The sequence below is a fragment of the Temnothorax americanus genome, unplaced genomic scaffold, assembly GCF_048541705.1.
Source record: "Temnothorax americanus isolate GAGA-0224 unplaced genomic scaffold, ASM4854170v1 Scaffold87, whole genome shotgun sequence".
Classification (NCBI taxonomy): Eukaryota; Metazoa; Arthropoda; class Insecta; order Hymenoptera; family Formicidae; genus Temnothorax; species Temnothorax americanus.
Window position 1 is genome coordinate 117,893 of NW_027509810.1, and position 20,011 is coordinate 137,903.

General features: G+C 39.1%; 1 protein-coding gene across 5 annotated transcripts; it reads right to left on the reverse strand.

The window, feature by feature from the left end:
• Window positions 1–75: 75 nt before the first annotated feature.
• On the reverse strand, window positions 76–19,779 carry Srrm234 (Serine-arginine repetitive matrix 2/3/4). Of its 5 annotated transcripts, none has more exons than XM_077424605.1 (10): window positions 19,572–19,779; window positions 18,401–18,642; window positions 17,639–17,743; window positions 11,290–11,604; window positions 9,160–9,285; window positions 8,848–8,926; window positions 7,578–7,633; window positions 5,148–7,205; window positions 4,877–5,050; window positions 76–3,004 (listed from the first exon to the last, which is right to left on the reverse strand). In XM_077424605.1, the coding sequence occupies exons 2-10, from the start codon at window positions 18,628–18,630 to the stop codon at window positions 2,854–2,856; spliced, it is 3,294 nt and encodes a 1,097-aa protein (XP_077280731.1). In that variant the 5' UTR covers window positions 18,631–18,642; window positions 19,572–19,779; the 3' UTR covers window positions 76–2,853. The 5 variants fall into 5 exon arrangements, with proteins under 5 accessions (XP_077280731.1, XP_077280732.1, XP_077280733.1 ...); XM_077424606.1 differs by lacking the exon at window positions 19,572–19,779 and adding an exon at window positions 19,148–19,171; XM_077424608.1 differs by lacking the exon at window positions 76–3,004 and adding an exon at window positions 3,628–4,459.
• Window positions 19,780–20,011: the final 232 nt, after the last annotated feature.

The window sequence follows — 20,011 nt, forward strand, 5'->3', positions numbered from 1 at the left end:
TTCATGATTTTATGATCTTCTGTAATATATTTGTCTCGAGATATGGAATAAAGTTTTCAGAAACAAAATGTGGCGTGCGTTTAAGGTTTTCGATTTAATCACACAACAACAATACAGAGTATATTACAGATATAATATCCGAATTTTTTTCCACTTTAACGAGACAGCAACATTCGATGGCTGTAAATCATAAGCGGATACAGATCAGGTTTGGGAGTCGCGATGAGTTCCTCTCAATGATGAATTGACGAAAAGATCTAGAGCAATTCTGCTCTTTGAAAGTGATTTTCTCGCACGTCGTTTCTGACGATAGACGTTTTAAGCGATCAGGGTAACAACGACGTGCGAGAGGTATTATTTTCGAGTTTAAACATTTCCTTTTAACATTCCCATATAACTTCGCTGTATATTCGAATATATATATATATATTATATTATACGCGCGCGGAAACGAATCTCAGGAAGGGAGCAATCACAATCATTGCACTGGAAAAATTGTAAAACGTATCCGAACTACATTAATATGGAGCTCAACAGCGTTGGATCGAGCAGTCATTGCGTATAAAATGTAGTTTTCGAGTGTACAGTATACGCCAGTAATAAAAGAATTTAACTTTTTTTTCTATATTTTTCAAAGTAAGAAATCAGAGAATTCTCAATCTCAATAATGTACATTGTACAGAATTTAAAAAGATGGAAAGAATAAAAATATTCACATTTTTTCAGATATGCTGAACGTGTCAAGCTATACATTTCGTACGCAATGACTCGATATTAGCGGTCGAGGAATTCCTCATTAGAAAGAAATCAGTCGTTACGAGTATGAGAGAGAGAGAGAGAGCTAGCGCTATACGTAATTTCTCTGTCAAGTCGTAAACAATTTAGACTTTCCGAATACGATCCTTCTTTAACCCTATACATATATCTTCGAGATTTAACTTCGCGTAACCGCGCATCGAGACTAACATTCTAATTATGTCTTTTTGGTACGTCGCTGCCTGGGCCCCCAAGTTTGAAGAGCCCTCGCGAGAAATAATCTTCCTGTGACTAGAGTATTTTTTTTTCCAAGTTGCGAGTATTGCAGTGTTAAAAAACCGCAGTGTTCTTTACAGGGTCGCTAAAACTAGACTGCTTTATCAAATAAATAAATAAATACATTATGTAAATAATAAATTAAAAAATTTCTAAATTTTCTCTATATATACATAATTTTATATATATACGTTTAAAGAGGATTTAAACTATACTTAAGCAATATGCAAAGTTTACAAAAGAACATCTATGTACAAAAGAACGAATCAATAACATTGCACTAAGAAATTATAAACACGTAAATTGAATCCATAAGATCCGTTAGTAAATCTAAAGGAATTCTGATATAGCGCGATTTGGAAAGCAATATTATGCAAATAAACGCCTAAAGTACCATATATTATTAAGAATATTGTAATGACTATAATGAACGAAGGATGCTCAATCAGCTTTTTCCTTTTCCGTTATTGCTTAAGAATTGGCAAATGATGATTTGAGAAACACAAAGGTGATTTAACGAAATTCCGTAATAGAAATTTACAATTTTAAAGATAGAAAGATGAACATTTTATAAAAATCTCGTTTCACAGAGAGAAAAAAAATTCTCGTATCTGTTATTAAAATAACCTCTTATCTTGTACGTTTTTCTCATTTAATAAATATTTCTTTTAAATCAAGTGAAAACCTCTTGTAGAAATTATAGGAAATTGAAGTTACTGCACCATGTTAATATGAGTTCGACTAGAAAAAGAGATAGAGAAAAAGAGTATAATACATTAAAATCTACACTGATATCCATTTTTCTTTACGATAATCTTCTATAGTATCAACAATAATTGCAAAATTGCACTGTATATAATTCGAAAAATTCGAAATAAATATAAAATTGATATCTTTTCAGAAAAAGATTATTGAAATAAGTAATATGTTATCACTACGACCGATATTTACTGTTTCTTTTTTAATTTTATAAGCCGGTTTTCTTAAGTGATGTCTTGTTGAATTATCAAAAAAATAAATAAATGCATATGCAACTATACACTTTGCTCGGAATGGCATTTCCATTCAAAATTAATTTCAATTGAATGGAATTAAATACCTTTCAAATAATAATAATAATAATATTATTAATTCTGGTAATTAACAGCCGCCCTTGCATTTCTAGGTAATTCTGATTGCAAATCAAAAACCTTAAGTTCATAATAAAATTCATCAATCAAAGTTCATAATAAAATTAACATATAAACAATCTTTTTTCCTATAAACGTAAAAATATCTGAAAGTCGACTCAGTCTTTCAAAGATTTTTAGACTGTTGTCGTTAGAATTAATTAATATCGTGTACAATTCATATACAGGGTATCTCAAAATTGACTGAAAATACGGGCATAGCGTTATTCCTCGTGAAATTCAATCGAATGAACAGCACGATAAATCAATGATTCGAAATTATTGCTAACGAAGATCGATTTCTTAGTTTCGTAATGTATAACGTATCCATTTATCTATGGAATACTTCCGTGCAATCTCTCCTTTCGAAAAACTTAACAGACATTATTAAACTTCCGCTCTGGAACACTCTTCAATCCTCTATGACCTGAATTTTCATTTTTAAATTAATATTTACAACTACAATTCTCTAAATTAATATAGCTTTGAATATATATTTGAATGGTTTATAAATTAATATCTCGGGAATTGATTAGCGGGACACGGTGATCCCCTTCAGGTTGTAAAGGATCGAATTACACACCGCTCTGAGTCTAGTGTACGAAGAAGGAACGTCGATTCCTTATTATAGGAATTCAAATACGCGTCTTTCTCAACGTGTGTAAGACGGACTACGACTCGCGGAACAGCTGGATCGATGACTCGGACTGGACCAGTTGCTATGCCTGCTGCTCTCGGAACTGCTTGGCGACGAGGGTGGTGTTGGAGTTGGTCGATGATACGGGATCGGACGTTTCCTCGCGCTAAAACGAATGTCCGTTAGAATATCGGGATACTTTCTTGACGAAGGACGCATGTTATTTACAAATGTTAATTTTGAAAGAGCGGAAGATGATAAAATATTCGTCATTCTCTTGTTCTGCGTATTAGCAAAGGTTAAGTTAATTATGAATAATAATATTAAAAGTTGAGGGTAATAATGACAATAATTGTCGATGATTTAATATATCATAAAATAATTATTATTATTCGTTAGTAAATGTTTAAGACTAATAACATAAGTTAATTCTAAATGATGATAATTAATAATTAAATATTTAATAAATAATAATAAGTATTAATAGTAGATAATCCTTACATGTTAAGCATACAATCTACGCATCGATTAATTTATATCTCGATAACGAAAGTTCGATTGTTATCATGGAAAATAAAACAGACAGCAAAATGCGCATGCGACGTGGCGAAAATAAATTAAACAAGCTGCAGGGAAATGGGAACGTGCAAAATAAAAATGTGACAACTTACCTGTCTATTTCTTTGGAGAACGCAGTGGCGCGAGAAACACTCAGAGAAAAAAACCGCAAAAAATATTAAATTAAGAAAATTATAATTAAGAAATTATAAACCAAGGAAAAAAAATTCGTTTTTTTGCCGGCAAATCTGTTTTATTTAGCGACTGACAATAAAATAAAAGGAATCTTCTACTGCATATATCTGTGAGACAACAATTTCATTTACAATATTTATAATGGAAACATACACGCATGCTATATCTACATAATGTTCGTGGATCAATTATACGAGTGATTTAATGATTAGAAAAAAGGGAGAGAAAAAGGAAGAAAAAAAAAGATTGTACAAATGAAAAATCTGAAGATACGAAATAAAATATCAACGCTAAGTTATTCTACGAGCGAGATTGTCGATAATTATGATCGCTACTAATTACGATATTTGGTCATAGTTTACATAAAACTTTCCTGCTTCCGTTATTACATTTGTTACATTTGAATGAACTTGATTATACAATTATATATTGTAACTAAACGTCACATATATACTACATACGCCATTTAACACCTTGACTGTCAGATCATTGATTAAGATATTTTTATTCGCCAGATAAACGTTATCGAGTGATGTTCATACGCATTATTTAGACGTTAGTTAAAGACACGTTAATCAGTACACTTTTATTCAATAGCACGGAACTAAAATCTATTATTATAAAATCTATTATACCAAGATAATCACGTTTGCTCACTCTTAAATGATACAAATAAAAGATAATACAATATTAATACAAAGGATATTAATTCCTGGCGGTCAAAGTATTAATTGCAAGTTTCTAAATTGTTTAGAGGGCAATATATATATATGTCATAAGTCTATATATATCAGACTTTTATTGCTATATGTATATATGCTGCGCGAAGCCATAATTCTATCTTCTATGCCTGTCCTTTGATCTGTCCCTGTAGGACATAATAAATACAATATTAGCACACCGAAAATCAAGATCCTTAATCGTGTTCGCAAATTATGTCTTTCGTAAAAAAAAAAAAAATTTCTCTAACATTTCTTTTCGGCAAACTTTAAACTTTAAACAGTTCTTCTCAAAAATTATTTCTTAAGCTTTCTCTTTTTTAGCGATTATAATAATGATACGATATTGTATATAATAACAATAACAAAACTCTAATAACAAAAGAAATTTAAACTAAAAGAAATTGTGTAACTAATAACAGTGACAAATTAAAGTCTACGATTACGGTGGTGGGCTCATGGAGTCCAGCGCGCGCGCGCGCATACAAAGAGTGCACGGTATAGATATATACGTATATATAAACTACCATGAGATAATGCAACGCACACAGTCTCGCGATACCTACCTCGTGATACGTCGTCTGTCCAGGAAGCTGGGTGAACCGTGACGCCGAGGTATCGACGGCGAGCGTGATCTACTGGAGGCGGAGCTGCTGGAGGTGGAGCGGGAGGATCGACTGGAGACACTACTTGACGATCTCGATGAACTGGAAAAACTTCTACCTCGACTATGCCTCGAGCTGAAGAAGGAAGAGACACGCAAAACATTTAGCAAAATGTTTTTGTACGATTTTAATAATTTTATTTAGAGTTGGTCACTAAATTACGAGCTCTTACCTAACGGAGGAACGTGAACTGCTTCTACTATGACTGCGCTTGTCCTTGTCTCTGGACACTCTCGATGCCGATCGCGAGCGACTCTTGGATTTCTTCGATAAAGAACGGCTGTGTGATCTTTTCTTCGACAGCGATCTACTCCTGGACTTCTTTGACAGGGAAGAGCGGCTGCGCGATCTCCTCTTCGATAACGATCGATTTCTGCTTCTGGATCGCGAAGCGGACTTCTTACACCTCGAGGGCGATCTCGACGCGCTCGAGCGCTTTGATTCCACCGAAGTAGATCTCGATCGAGGCGAGCGCTGCTTTGTTCTCACCTTCGGCGACGATTTCTTCGCTCTAGAGGCCGATCGGGAGGTCGATCGTCGTCCAGGCGATGCCGATGTTTTCTTGCCTCGCGAACGGGACCGCGACTTCTTGTCCCCGGACGGCGATCTAGAAGATCTCACTTTGTCCACGACGGACGGCGATCTTGTGCATGATCTCGATGCCGATCTGGAGTACGATTTGCTTTTCTTTGGCGATCTCGAGCGCCGATTCAATCTGGCTAACGGGATGTTCAGCAAAGGGGGCGGTGACTCGCTGGGCGAACGCAGTTTCATTATCACGTTATCCTCTCTGGATATCATTATCGCGGTAGGAGAACGAGAGGACGACTCCCTCTTCGAGGCATCTTTCTTCGAAGACGCGATTGGCGGCGAGTCTTTTTTGCCGGAGAAACTTGGCGATCTCGAAAATTGACTATTTGTCTTCATACCAGGAGACGCGGAATCGACTTTTTCGAAGGATTGCTGAGGCAACGGCAGCGGTGGTGGTGACTCGCTTGGCGATCTGATCTTAATCGCCGCCTCCTCTCGGGTGAGAGGTAGAGCCGGCGAGGGCGATCTGCTGGACACCGGCGACTGTATAACCGGTAAAGCCTGTATAACTGGTTCCTTTGACGTGGATCTGTCTCGAATCGGTACAGTCGAATTCTGCGCAATGGTTTTCGGCGGTTCGTTCGGTAGAGCGATATTTAACACATCTTCCCGCCTCTCAATCTTGATCTTCGTGGGACTGATCACCTTCTTCTCCAGCGTCTCCCGCGCCTTCGCTGCCAGGCCACTCTGCAGTCGTTTCAATGTGTTTAGTTCAATAATCCTCCTTTCTTCGTCTTCCTCCTGCTGCTGCTGCTGCTTCCTGGGCTCGTCGTCGGCCAGATCGGCTTCATCCTCGCTCGACGATCTCAGACTCACTCTAGGCGCGACCGCTATCTGCTGCGTTTTCCTGCTTCTCGATGTCGAGCGCGACTTAGCCTTGTCGTCCTTAGTTTTCTTCTTCTGATCCCGCCGTTCCTTACGATCTTCCAGAATGTCCTTGTAGCGCTCTGGATTCTTTCTAACTGGCGAATAGCTCAAGGTAGAGCGCGATCGGGATCGCCGACGTTGTTGCCGCCTCGCCGAGCGTGATCTTCGACGAGAATCGGATTCTCTGCGTCTCGCTGGTGGAGACACGGGTCTCCTGCGGGAGGATCCGTAACGATCATACTTGGAGCGGCTTCTGCTCCTGGACACGGAATGTCTGCCGTGTCTTCTGGGTGATCTAGAATATCCTCGTTTTCGTTTGGGAGACGGACTCGCGCGACGTGACCTCGAATACCTCCTGGGAGATCTTCCTCCTCCTCCTCCTCTATCTCTATCTCTATCTTTGTCTTTATCCCTGTCTCTATCGTTTCTGTCGCCTCTATCACCTCTGTTTCTGGAGGATGATTTGTGTCGCCTGTTTGACGATGGAGCAGGACTCCTGTTGTGGTTCACCGGCGATTTGTCCCGCTTCTCCGCCACGCTTTTCTTCGGCGAATCTTTCTTCGTTTTAGTAACAATTGACGGTGGTAGCGGCGGAGTCTCATTCCGAGATATTGCTGCTCGAGAAAATGCCTCTCGCTTCGGTGATCGGATCGATCGAGGAGGAAGTGGTTCTCGCGAGATCACGGTACTTTCGGGAACTTCATTTCTCGACGCCTTGTCCACAACGATGTTTTTCTCATATTTCACCGATTTTTTCGGTCTTTCCACGGAGCTGTAAAATTAATCCACATCAAATCAGAAATCAAATAAAAGAATTAAATATATATAATAATTTAAACAAATAAATAAATTACTATTAAAAAATTGTCGATTTTGTACTAACGAGGTAACGGTCGGAAGTGTCCGTCACCGATTTGGATGCGCTTTGGATATGTTGTTGAGCATCAAAAAATATTAGACACGTATTTTTTTTTATGCTCAACAACATATCCAAAGCGCATCCAAATCGGTGACGGACACTTCCGACCGTTCCCTAGTAAGTGTTTGTAAAATAACAATCGTAGAAATTGAAAAAAAATAATAATAATAATAATAATAATAATAAATAAATAAATTAAGAAAACAAGAGCAATACTCGACGTACCTGTCCGTGGAGCTTTCGGATGACTGACGTTTCCGTTTAGTCGAGGTCTTTTTCTTCTAAAAGGAAATCCAATGGATCAATATTGTTTATTGACTCTAATTAATGAACATCAATCATGCATTCGTCAAGAGTACAATGAAAAAAAAATGCGACAAAAAAAGGAACGACGTATTTATTTAAAGAACTTTTCCGGAGTCTGCTCCTTTTCTAATCAACAATTATCGTCACAGTAATGATAAAAATATGAGAATATAAGATAGTTTATTCGTTGATATATATTTTTGCACATCTGGAAAAGACTACAACTCGAAAAGAAAAATCTTTAAATAATAACAAATAAATTTTAAAAACAAATCTAATTCTCCGAAATGGAGGTTGAGTAAAGAGTTTTACAACCCTTTCTCATGAACATTGTAATGAAACAAGTTTTGGAAGGTTTGGTCCATTCAGAAATGATAATGGAACAATCATTATAATTATCATTATTATAAAATTAAATTTATGCAAAATAACTACGAGTTGCTTTTTCAGGATGCACATTAAATTGAAAGATTTCTATAGGCACAAAGATTCAAAATCCTACTTATTCTATTTCTTTAATCTTTCCTTTTCTAATATCATGTGTGGCAATTCCCTTTTAAAGAACATATTCCAATGATAATCCTTCATTTCAGAACAAGCAGTCTCCGAGATCGATCTTCCGTAATTAGTGTGTAATAGTGCTTGACATACAACGAGTGAGAAATAGAGAGGCTTTTACACAACAGTAAAATTCGTAAAATTCGAAAGTATACGAGTACGTATGAATCCACAAAATTAGAAATTACATTGAGTAGCGGCATATCTGGTACTCACTCAAGGAATGTCTCCTGTCAAATGGCGCTGAATAATTACAAACAATACTGAGATTTATACTTTGAAATAATGAACTGTCGAAAAACTGGAAATCAGACGAAAAATCGTACGGTACGCAAAATAACAAGCGAACCGAAAGGGATCAGCAAGGAGAAAAAGGAGACAATCATGCTATCCGTTTCGAGACAAGTGGTAAACTTAAGTAATCGGATAAACAATAGTGATCACCTAGCGTCAACCGATTAACAAACTGAGAAGAAACAAACGAAAACTAGAGACTGCTAGAGACGTAGTCATGCACCTACTTTCACGTGCCGAAGTATACGTATATAAATATATATGTAAAAAGAGAGAAACAGAGACAGAAAAAGAGACGGAAATTTATATTTAATTTTCGTCAAAGTATCGTGCGTACCTCATGCTTGTCCTTTCCGTCGACTTTGAGCTTTTTCTTTCTCTTCTTCTTCTTCTTCTTAGATTCAGCCTCGGACGAGCTATGCAATATCCATTCGTTATTTACTTTCACCGTATAACTTACACATTAATTTTATAATCAATTTTAATTAAATAATCTTATACTAAAACAAGTCTCTGTTTTGTAAAGTTAAGTTATATTAACAAATTACTGAAATATTGTAAAAAAAAACGCAATTTTTATTTTAATAAAAATTTTAGTCAATATAATGAAAATATTGTTATTTAATACATAAATTATTATTATTATTACTTGCTGTCATCGGAATCCTCGCTGGAGTCGCTGTCGGACGACGTGACCTCGGCCTTTTTGTGCTTTCTCTCCTTCTTCTTCTTCTTGGACTTTTCTTTCTTCTTACCGGACTTGGGAGATTCGGATCTATGAAATCGGAGATTGAACGATCGTTACAAGAGTCTCGAGGTTGCATCTTTTTGTTTTATTTTGTCAAACGATATTTTATATAACTCTTGCAGTGGGCGTCTTCCTGTCGACAAGTGCATACCTTTGTGCTGACATATATAAAGAAAGCTGTAGTACATACACAACGTATCGGAGTACGTGAAAAAACAATTTTCCGTTCTATCGATATATCAACGTATACATACGTACAATATACACAAACTATTCACTTTAGAAATTATAAATTCTCGCGATAAAAATTAAGAATATATTCAGCTCGCAAAATTCAGTTTTAATTTCTTTCTTTAACACACTTTTTTTAACATCGAAGTAATTCGATTTGAAATAAAAGCCAGCAACTTTATGCAGAATACTTACGAAATAATTAGGCAAGCTTTCGAATATCTTGCGTTCGAACAAAATAGAAGTTCACGTCAATGTTAGCACATTGATATGAACTTTCCTCTTTCGTTTCTGAAGTTTGTCCAAGTATTTCGAAAGTATTCCAAAAATGCATATTCATTCTGGAGTATGCAATAACAAGGGAAAACAAAATATAATAATGCGTATACAAGTGAGATTATCCACAATATCGCGCGTATTGTATAATATAGCTAACAAATCGACTACACAATAGCTCGCTTTGAAAGATCTGGTTTTACACTCATTTACGGAGTTCCCGAGGAGAGATTCTCCGACCTCGGGTTGCAACCCACGACCGCGAAAAACCAGATCTTTCAACGAAGATTTAGACAAGTATACGAAATATATATAATACAGAATATGAGGAGTATTGATATAAATATGGGATTAGCATTACCTTGATAACCATCGATAAGGACGGACTTGTCAGAAAAAAATAGAGAGATGACATTAACAACAAGCTTCATCGATAAACAACAACAGAGAGATAGAAATGTTATGATTCTCGTTTTCTGTTTATGTTTATTTTCATTCTTTACGCAAGTTTCTCTACGTTTAAAATTTTTTTAACTTTCTTACTCTGCGTTTATTGCGAAAATCCGCGTTTTTATTATTTTACCACCCCCGGTAAATGTTTGTCCGTCATTTGATACATAAGATAATTATGATACATCTCTATCATCATGATTCTTAACGTTTTAGCGACATATATATTATATCAACACATATATTCTTCCAAATTAGATAATATTCCAACCTTCTAGTATTTTTCATACAAATTATTTTCATATTTCCCAAAAGGATTAAGATAAAATTGCATTTTTATCGAAAATGATTATAATTTCTAATTACAATGCACATATAATTTTTAATGCTGACAAAACGTAACAAACATTTACCCGCGGAGAGATATCTAATCGCGTGAGAGAGACAACCTCTCAGAGAAAATCCCACTGATAACGTTCTAATAACGATCTTTTCATATGACGCACGACGTTAAGCTTTTTTCGAAGTTTCTTTTTTTTTTGCAAATTAATCGCGACGACCACACTTACCTACTGCGCCTACTGGGTAGGCACTCAGTCCTCCTCAGTTCTGTTTGAAACAGAGAAAGGTGTACGGGATATGAGACAGTAGGTGGTGAGTCATGAGTTTACAGTTCTGTAAATCCAGCTAACGCGTAAAAAAAGCAAAAGAGAGAGAGAAAGAGATAGTACTCGAGCGTTTGCAAAAAACGAAGTCTCGATTAACCGACATGGGAAAAGAAAGAAAGAAAGAGAGAAGACGTTTCTACTCGGATCTTGGTCGCTTTCTTTTCTCTTTTTCGGGGTGTTCCGAAGACGTGTGACGGGGCCGGGTGTGCGGTCTTGGAGCCTCGATTCGCATCTTACTCTGAGTTGATACTTAAAACGGAAACGAGAGAAAGAGAGAGAGAGAGAGAGAGAGAGAGAGAGAGAGAGAGAGAGAGAGAGAGAGAAAGAGAGAGAGAAAGAAAGGTCACGTTGGGGTCGAATCCAGCCTCCATGGAGCCGTGCGCACACCGTTTACGTTATGCTGTACCTTTCCCGCTTGTGCTTCTTCGTCTTCTTCTTCTTGCCCGCGCTCGCGCTGCCGGAACGCTTTCGCTTCTTCTTCTCGGTGGCTGTAGTGGCGATCGCTTCCGGTACCAACGCCGGCGGCTCCGGGCTCGGTGTATGCACCAGCTCGTAGACCTTGCTCGCGGCGGCGGCGGCGGCTCGCGCCTCCGCCTCGCGCGCGTGCCGCTCCGGGTCTAAGCTACTGCCCTCGACGAAGAACTCGGAGATGCCGAACGCCTCGCGCAGCTTCGCATTCTTCTCCTGCTGCGCCTCGGCGATCTGGTGAGTCTCCCGCACGCTGAAAACGTAAACTCCGTTAGTTCTCACGATTGAAAAGAGTTTGCGAAAAATTGCAAAATTTGCAGTTATAAATGCGTCATATATATATAGGTACAGCCATCAATTAGTTTTCATTAATTACAGCCATTAATAATTTTTAGGAATGTATAATTGTATAAGCCGCCCACCCTCGGAAAGCAAAATCCTAATTATTGACACAACTACAATCATGGATGTGTAATTAGTGATAATAACAGACAAGGTTCTATGTTTACGGAGTAAAATCCTCGCAGAAATTGCACCGCGATTAAATACCACAGCTGATTACTCAATGCCAATTATCAAATCACACGTCAATTGTACGCACGACAGTCCAGTAATAAGAATGAATCAAATTTAATTAGTGTGAACATCTTCATATTTTCAAGATATTAACATAGTCATTTTTACAGATAATTTTACATACGACACTATATGATTTACAGAATCGAATCGGTTAGCTCGACACAACAGAATTTTGATCTTAAACGCCATTATGTTCAAGACGATCAAATCACAAATCGTGTCGTACGCGCAGAAAGAACGTGAAATGCAAATGAGCAGTTGAATCGCATTCGATCGATCTACATCTGTTTAATTGCCGATTCCCCGTTTTCGAAATATTACGCCACTACATGAACTTTGCTATCGGGACGATCTACAAGGCACACTCGATGGGGTTCGCGATAACAGAGTCGCGAGTCCTAGACAAAGAGGACGATCGAGATCGCGTACCGCGTCGAAATCTTCACCGTCATCCTTCTAAGAGCGATGATCGCTTCTTCGGGGGCTACAGCGAGACGGAGATGTCTAGACTCGCGGAAACACCCTGTACGGAGCCGCGAAACAATGATGTCGACGTCGTTCTTAACGGGCGTCGCGATGCTAATGACATAACACACACTGCGGGCCGACTAGAATGGCAAAGGCAGGGGCAGGAATCGCGCGGGTCTTCTCTCTCTCTCTCTCTCTCTCTCTTTCTCTCTCTACTTTTCCTGCGACGGTGAAAAGCGGTGAACCGGGGTCGAGCCGGGGGCGAGAGCCACCCCTGCGCGCCTGCACGCACGGCGCCGGAACCCGGCGGATCAATACAATCCAGCTGTTCTCTTTTCTGGCATCCTCTTTGAGCTGTAGAATCGCACCGGTAACTTACACCGCGTCGATCCGCGAACAAAACCAGGCTCGAAGAGCGAAATAAATTAAAATAATGCCGTTTCTTCCTTTTTTTTCTCCTCAGAAATGCTTCCCGTTATCATCGAAGAGTCATATCCTCATAAAACTAAGCTTATTCGAATTACTGTTACTGTCGATTCTGCCAAAATAAATTTCACACGGGATTAGCTCGAGATTTTATGATTTCTATATATCTTCTCTTCTGAAGCTCACAACAGTAAAAAAAAAGTACTCGCCTTTATATAATATACCTTTGCTAGAAGAAATGTAGCGACCTAATAATCGGGAAGACATTCTATACAGCGAAAGCTCAATATTGCTAATTATACACTATTTGAACTATAATGTAAACTATACACCGGGGGGAAAAGTAATCGTGCTTATATTCATAATATTAATTCTTATCTGTCTCTACAAATCGTTATATACAAAAGATAGGGAATTTTAATAATTTTTTTTTATTTCTATATCACGTGTTGATAGTCGACGCATTGACTCCGGGTCGTACAGTCCTAAGATCAAACTGAAAGCTGGCGCTGACAAAGGGATTCACCTGACGACGGAGCGCATGTTGCTTCGCCGTTCGGCGAGCAGGTGCAGCTGAATGCGCTGGCAGCAACAGCAGTGTTGGCGCTGCATCTGCAGCAGTTGCTGTTGCTGCTGATGCTGCTGCTGCTGTTTCCTCTTGCCACCGTTATTAGCCGCCGCGTAGTACAATTTGCGTTTGCGCGAGCGCTTCAGCACCTTTTGCCGGTCCAGCAGGAAGTTGCCGCCTCGCCACAGCATCTCGAAGAAGGCCCGGCCGTCGGCCGGGCCACGTCCGCGCGCGGGTTTCGCCGGTGACACCGTTGCCGACATTGCCATTCCTCAAAATTCGGATGCAGCGACGAATGAGGATTTCTCCGAGATCCTTTCCCTCGAGGAATCTTCTCTGACGCAATCTGATGTAGTGCTTATAGGACGATTGTATATTAATCTCTGACAACCGGTCCAATTTCGAGTCGAAAGGTCCTTCCCAGGATTTTGTCGCCTTTTACTCTCAGCGCTATTTCTGACCGTAGATTGAGAATAGAATTTTATCTTTTTATTTTTATTTTTAGAAATAAAAAATCGTTCTCCCTCGCGCTTCGTACTGTAGTGTGAAATAATTATCAGTCTTTCGTGAAAGACGTATTTTTAATCGTAGTTAATAATCGCTGATTGTGCAGGCCGATTACGGTATATTCCGTGCCGCAATTTCTCTTCGACTTCTATCCTCTTCCAATTCTAATGGTCGATATAGTTATCTCGAGTGTTCCTGCGTGTCTCGTTTCTTCACCGTTTTTTTATTCAACCACCTAAAATAAAGGAGATGGTGAATAATGTTGACATGATAAATTCAGACCGCTAATTGAATTCGAGACGCTCCGTCGGTTGGTCCACGTTGCGCAAGTAGCTCTACGACGCTTAATCCCTTCGCGAAGGAAACAGAAGGGATGCAAGGGGAAGATCGCAAGCGAAGATAATAGCTCTCTCTCTCCCTTCTCAGTTGCCGTCGCTGGTGCCTTTTGTACCCGTTGTCCCGGCTTTTCTAGCTAGAACAATCATACTGCGACGGCAACGATAATGATGATGATTACAATAACGAGTTCCGTCTCTCTCCCTTTCCTTACGCGTCGTTCCACTTTGATATTCTTCAAGCGACTCTCATCATCTCATATCCGTGTATTCCCGGGTCCCGGTTTCACGATATTACAAATGTTTCTTTTACTTCATATTCCTTATAGACTTCTATTTTTACTTATTGTTACGTTTTATTAAATTTATTATTAACCATTTATTGTTACGCTCTTAACTTGCTATGATTATCAGGAATAAATTATTATCGTCTATACATTTATGTGACGTATTATTTTATTACCATTATCGTTCACGCTTGGACTGTTAAACGTCGTTTTCTTATTCCATACGATCGTGGAAGAATATATAGCGATATGTAAATCCTCGCGTTGGAGAAGTTGCTGTACGCATCTTAAGTTCAGGAAGACTTCGGATCAGGCACACGATTATCGCCGTGCTTCTTTCTTGTCAAGCTGAAGCAGCACGCTTTTTTTTTAGCGACGTACCGTCGACTTCGTCGCAGTCGACGTCTTGGAGACACATGGATTTCGTAGAAAAACTTTTTATATTTCTTCTAACTGTAGAAGTGGAGATATGTGAATCAGAAGATACAATATTTCTATCTAGTCTCTTTTGATGTTTCCTCGACGAAGTGAAATTCGCGAGAGGAAGACGGGTGTGCAATATCTGCACTTTGCATACAAATCAAGATCTTTTTGTAAAACTCGTCGAGGAATTTTAGCTCCCCATTTTTGCTTCTCTTTTCTCGATGAATTTCTCTTATCTTTCTTTATGGTCCTCTCTTCTTTCCAGTTAAGGTAGTCGAATTATTTCTATGTCACGTATATTTCGATGTACGTTGTAAAAATTCAGATTCCAAAGTTGCAAATGTTGATCTTCTTGATTAACAAAATCCGTCCGTTCTGTCTAATAAGTCTCTTCCCAGAGATTTCTTCATCTAAGATCACCAATGTTTAATTAATACACGATATACGATATCTTCTCCGCGTGTATTTAATATTATTAGTCTAATGAAATATGTACGATCAAGATGTAATTTTCTTCAAGTTTTCTTCTCACTCAGGATCACTCAACCGACATTCGACATCTGTTATTCTCTATACGTATCTACGTTACAGTTCGTTCCAGTAAAATGCACGATTCTTCTAATCTTGCAGATTTTTTTTTCACTTATCACCGGGGCGAAATGTAATAGATACTTTTCGATATTATATTATATTATATATTTGAACGAAACTCGCGCGAGATCTTCGCAGATTTCTTTCGCTCGGTTATCACATTCGATACGATATCTTCCGTAAGATTGAACGGCGCGATACCGCCCGCTTGCTCCCGTGAGACTTTTAAACGCTAAAAGACTTAAGCTCTACTTCGCGACGCGTAAATTCTATAAACTCGAGACTTAGCACTTAGGAAGACGACCTAGAGGAACGGGATTAGTAACCGCGCCACCAGATTAGATTAAGCTAATGGAAGACTTTTGTGATTTGTCCGCGGGTTCGTGCGTCGCGTCGCGTCACATGTCCCTTCCCCGGCGGGGTCACCCCGAGATATTAATCCGACCCTCGGTGCACCATCCGTCGACGACGACACACGACGACGCGTCCGCTGGCTGCGCCGTGACGCCGGTCCATCCTCGCACTGAGGCGCCGGAAAAAGCTGGCTCTCCGAGAGAGCGAGGGGGGGGGGGATGCTGCGTTCCCTCTTTCTCCCACCTCACGTCCTCCTCCGCCCTGGATATATCCCCCTCGTCGCCTCTCACCCTCTCGGCGCCGGCGCTATGGGGTACGTCGATATCGCAAACACAACACCCACCCCCATCCTCCATCTCGGTCCGGAGGTTGCCACGGAATGCAACGCGTCCCCGCCTTCTGCTCTCTCTCTCTCTCATCTAAGCTACAACCCTGATATCTTTCTCAACACTTTGCTTGCGAGAATGAGTAGAGATTAAAATAATACGAATTAACGATCGCCAGTAATGATGATAAGCGTGTATTCGAAAATTATTAGCCGTATTTTTTCGCAGAACGTTTACTTCTCAGTTACATATAATAAATCTATGGAATAATGAAACTTATCGAAAAAGCGATGCTATTCTGATTTAACAATATCGACTAATGTCAATTATTATTTTCTCTTCATCTGTTTCTTATAATTGATATTCCAAACTTATAACGAGACGATGATACGCGCGTATCACATTCTAGTAAAATGATAGGTACAAAGTTGAATTTTTATGCCATCGCATTTCATGCGGAAAACAATTCCATTTTTCGCTTTCAAAAACTTTAGTTTCTTTCTAAATATGAAGAACTTTCTATATGTAGTGAAATAGAAGATATTTGATTTTTTTTAAATGTATCCCAATTTCTAAAGACCTCTTGTAAAAAAACTTTTTTTCGACTTTAAAACCGTTTCTTCATATCGCATTTACCATTATGTTTAATTTGTATTGAAAATCGTACAGCTGATGGAGCTCAAATGGCAGCTACAAAAATAACCGGAGTGTCTAAAAGGCGTTATAAAACTTCTGAACGTCTCTCGAGGATTTTCAGGAAGCACGCAGATCAGTAAATATATTTTCTCGCGATATGATGTTGCATTTGTGAAAGCTTTCCTTTAGCGCGGGATCGAATAAAGCCACAGCCGAGAGAGATCTCAAGAAGCTCAGACATCCTTAACGTCATATACGTCGTTTCACATAGTATCTGCGCGCCGTCAGGATTATCCTGGATTTGGCTGACAGAAATCAATAGGAAGACGAAAGCTCTTTCCTTAGAGTTTCATACAGTTCTTCAAAAATAAAGCACCAACGTGTTTCTAAGCCAATTTTTTCTCAGTTAACAAAATCATTACATTTATATTATTAAATTTGAGATTACGTAATTTAATGTAATCTCAATTATATAGTGCTATTAATATATATCTTCCAATTAATGTTATATATATTTCTTCCTACTTAATTTATAATAAACAATTATACTATATAGCATTTAATTCATTTTAACCATATTTAATTTTTTATTTATCTATGCATCATCTAATTTGATCCTTCTGTACGTGATTGCTATACTCTGATTAATTTATTCCGCGTTATTGTATTACGCGTCTCAGCTAATTTATTTATAATTCGCTATATAGTAATCGTTCTTATATATAATTTTAAGAAAAAATTAACTAAATTAATTAAAAAGATAACTATAAAATATATATATACTTACTTAACACGGCCAAATTCATCTTGCGGGATGGACGTCTTAACATCGCTGCCCATTAACAACGATCTGTAGGATTCCACCTTGTTCTGTATTTCCTCGTTCGTAAATCTGTAATCCATAGCAAAAAAAAGACAAGATTATAACAATTCTCGCGTAAATCTGTTCCGTATTTCTGTATCAACTACTCCAATTTACAAATCCATCATTAAAATTGTGATTGCAAATTGTTCAAAAATTATACATCTATATTTTCCATATATGTATATATATATATAATTATATTTCATATCTTATTCGTACTGTGTAATTTATATCGTGTTTATATTACATTATATAATTTATTTAGGTCAGAATCATGCGGTCGGCCTAATACCCAAGCAGCTTTTTTGCTTTCGAACTTAAATGAGATTGTAAACTGTAATAGGATTTGCTTTGTCAGTCTTTGGCTTCAACACCGAGTTCAAAGACAATACATCTATCAACAACTCTGTTGGAAACAAAGGCTCTAAGACTACGTCGTTAATTATTGATGACTGTGGATATTTGAGATATTGAAACATAATGAGAATCAAGGTGTTGTAAGATATTGCTGCAAATTATACTATATTTATATGATTAATGAGACACACAACTTCCATACTTTTAAAATCGAGACTATTAGAACGGCAGAAAAGTGACAAGTTGTATCCCGATACACTATATAGATTCGAGATTATTTAAAAAGCCAGAATATTAAGTCAAGAATTATAATTTATGAATAATTACCCTAGATTTTCTAAATGGTCGGTCAACTCCGCGCACTTGACCTCAACTTTTCTCTTTCTGACATGATCCAAGATTTCCTTGTTTGGCTGCTTATTCAATTGATCGATCTTGGTATCGTCCGTCTTGTAGGTGACCTTGTCCTTGCTCTTACGCACAATCGCCCAATTTCTCTGAACGTGCCCATTGGTGCCGGAACCACGTGGAGTCTGAAGTCCAATGCCATTGTACATCTTGCCTCAGTTCTGCGAATGCAAAGATAAAGAAGCGTATTTTAGCTAGAAGATTAACGAACCAAATATTCAACAAAAAACAATAACGTCGAGCTGCAAATTACAACGTCGAAGCGAGTGCTCGATACCGTCTCAAAGCTAAAAAACATTTTATATTCTGCAAAAATTAATCTCTGACAATAAGTCTGTTTCTTCGTTTGCCTAATTGCTCAAGTAGATTGCGACCGTTTTGCTGGATTGAAATACACATCACGGAGAAATCTCAAACACAAATCCAAGAAGAAGTGAGAAACAAGTCCTAACTCCCAAGACCCGTTCCTTGATAACTGCACCACGTTGTACTTTATGCACTTGAAATGAGTGTATGTATAATTAGAAATTGGATAGAAAAAAAAAAGAAGAAAAACGAACGGTACAAGAAGATCAGTCATCATCATTATAAACTGCTCTAGATAATTATCAATCGTTATATCAATCGTGAAGCTTCAAACTCCATTTACATGATCGTTTATCGTACAAATACTGTCTACGAGCTCGCTTCGAGGTCAAACGTTCGCCAGCAGGTAAATCGCCGAGGATCGCACCGCCATCCGGGACGCGGGGAGGGGGGGAGGGGGAAGGGGGGAGGAAAAGAGCACCGCGCGTCGGATTGAGTTTACGTCGACGGACACCCTCGTGTCTCGTGACGGCGACGATTATCGCGATATCGGGTCACGACACGTACACGTGCACGCCGCGTATAACCAACGTATACGCGCGCGCGGGCGCGGGCATTTAATAATCCAACGGATTGACGGAGCACCTAGGTTAGAGTAACGCACACGGTAATCAATTATCGATCCGGCCGCGCGGCGCTGCGCAAATCGCGAACTCGTTCGAACGGAGCCCCGTGGCCCCCCGTGTGCTCCTCGCCGCGACTCCGCGACGGCGGCTCGTTTTACCTGTTTGCTCGTTCCGGGGAGGAAGCCGATCACACGTTGCCGCAGGGGGGCCCGGCGACTCGGCGACTTGTCGCCGCGCGCGAACGATGACGCGAAAACGGAACGCCCGGGGGGAAGAGAATCGACGAGGAACGAGGAACTGTCGCGCACGAAGCGAGCGCCCTTCCTGGGACCGTTGCGTGCGACTCCGACTCTCTCGGGCCCTCGGCCTCCCTCGCCGATCTTCGCCAATCTTCGCGCCCCGTGACGTTCGGCCACGGCGAAGGTGCTAATGAAGACGGCCAGACTCCTATAATATAGACAAATTAAAATATTAAAGTTAATTGAAATTAATTAAAAGTATTAAATAGAGTATTAAGATAAGTGTTTTAATTGGACTGCAAGTTTCTCGTTTGATCGCTTTTGGTCGCGTTCAACAGACCAAGCCGCTCAGTCGAACG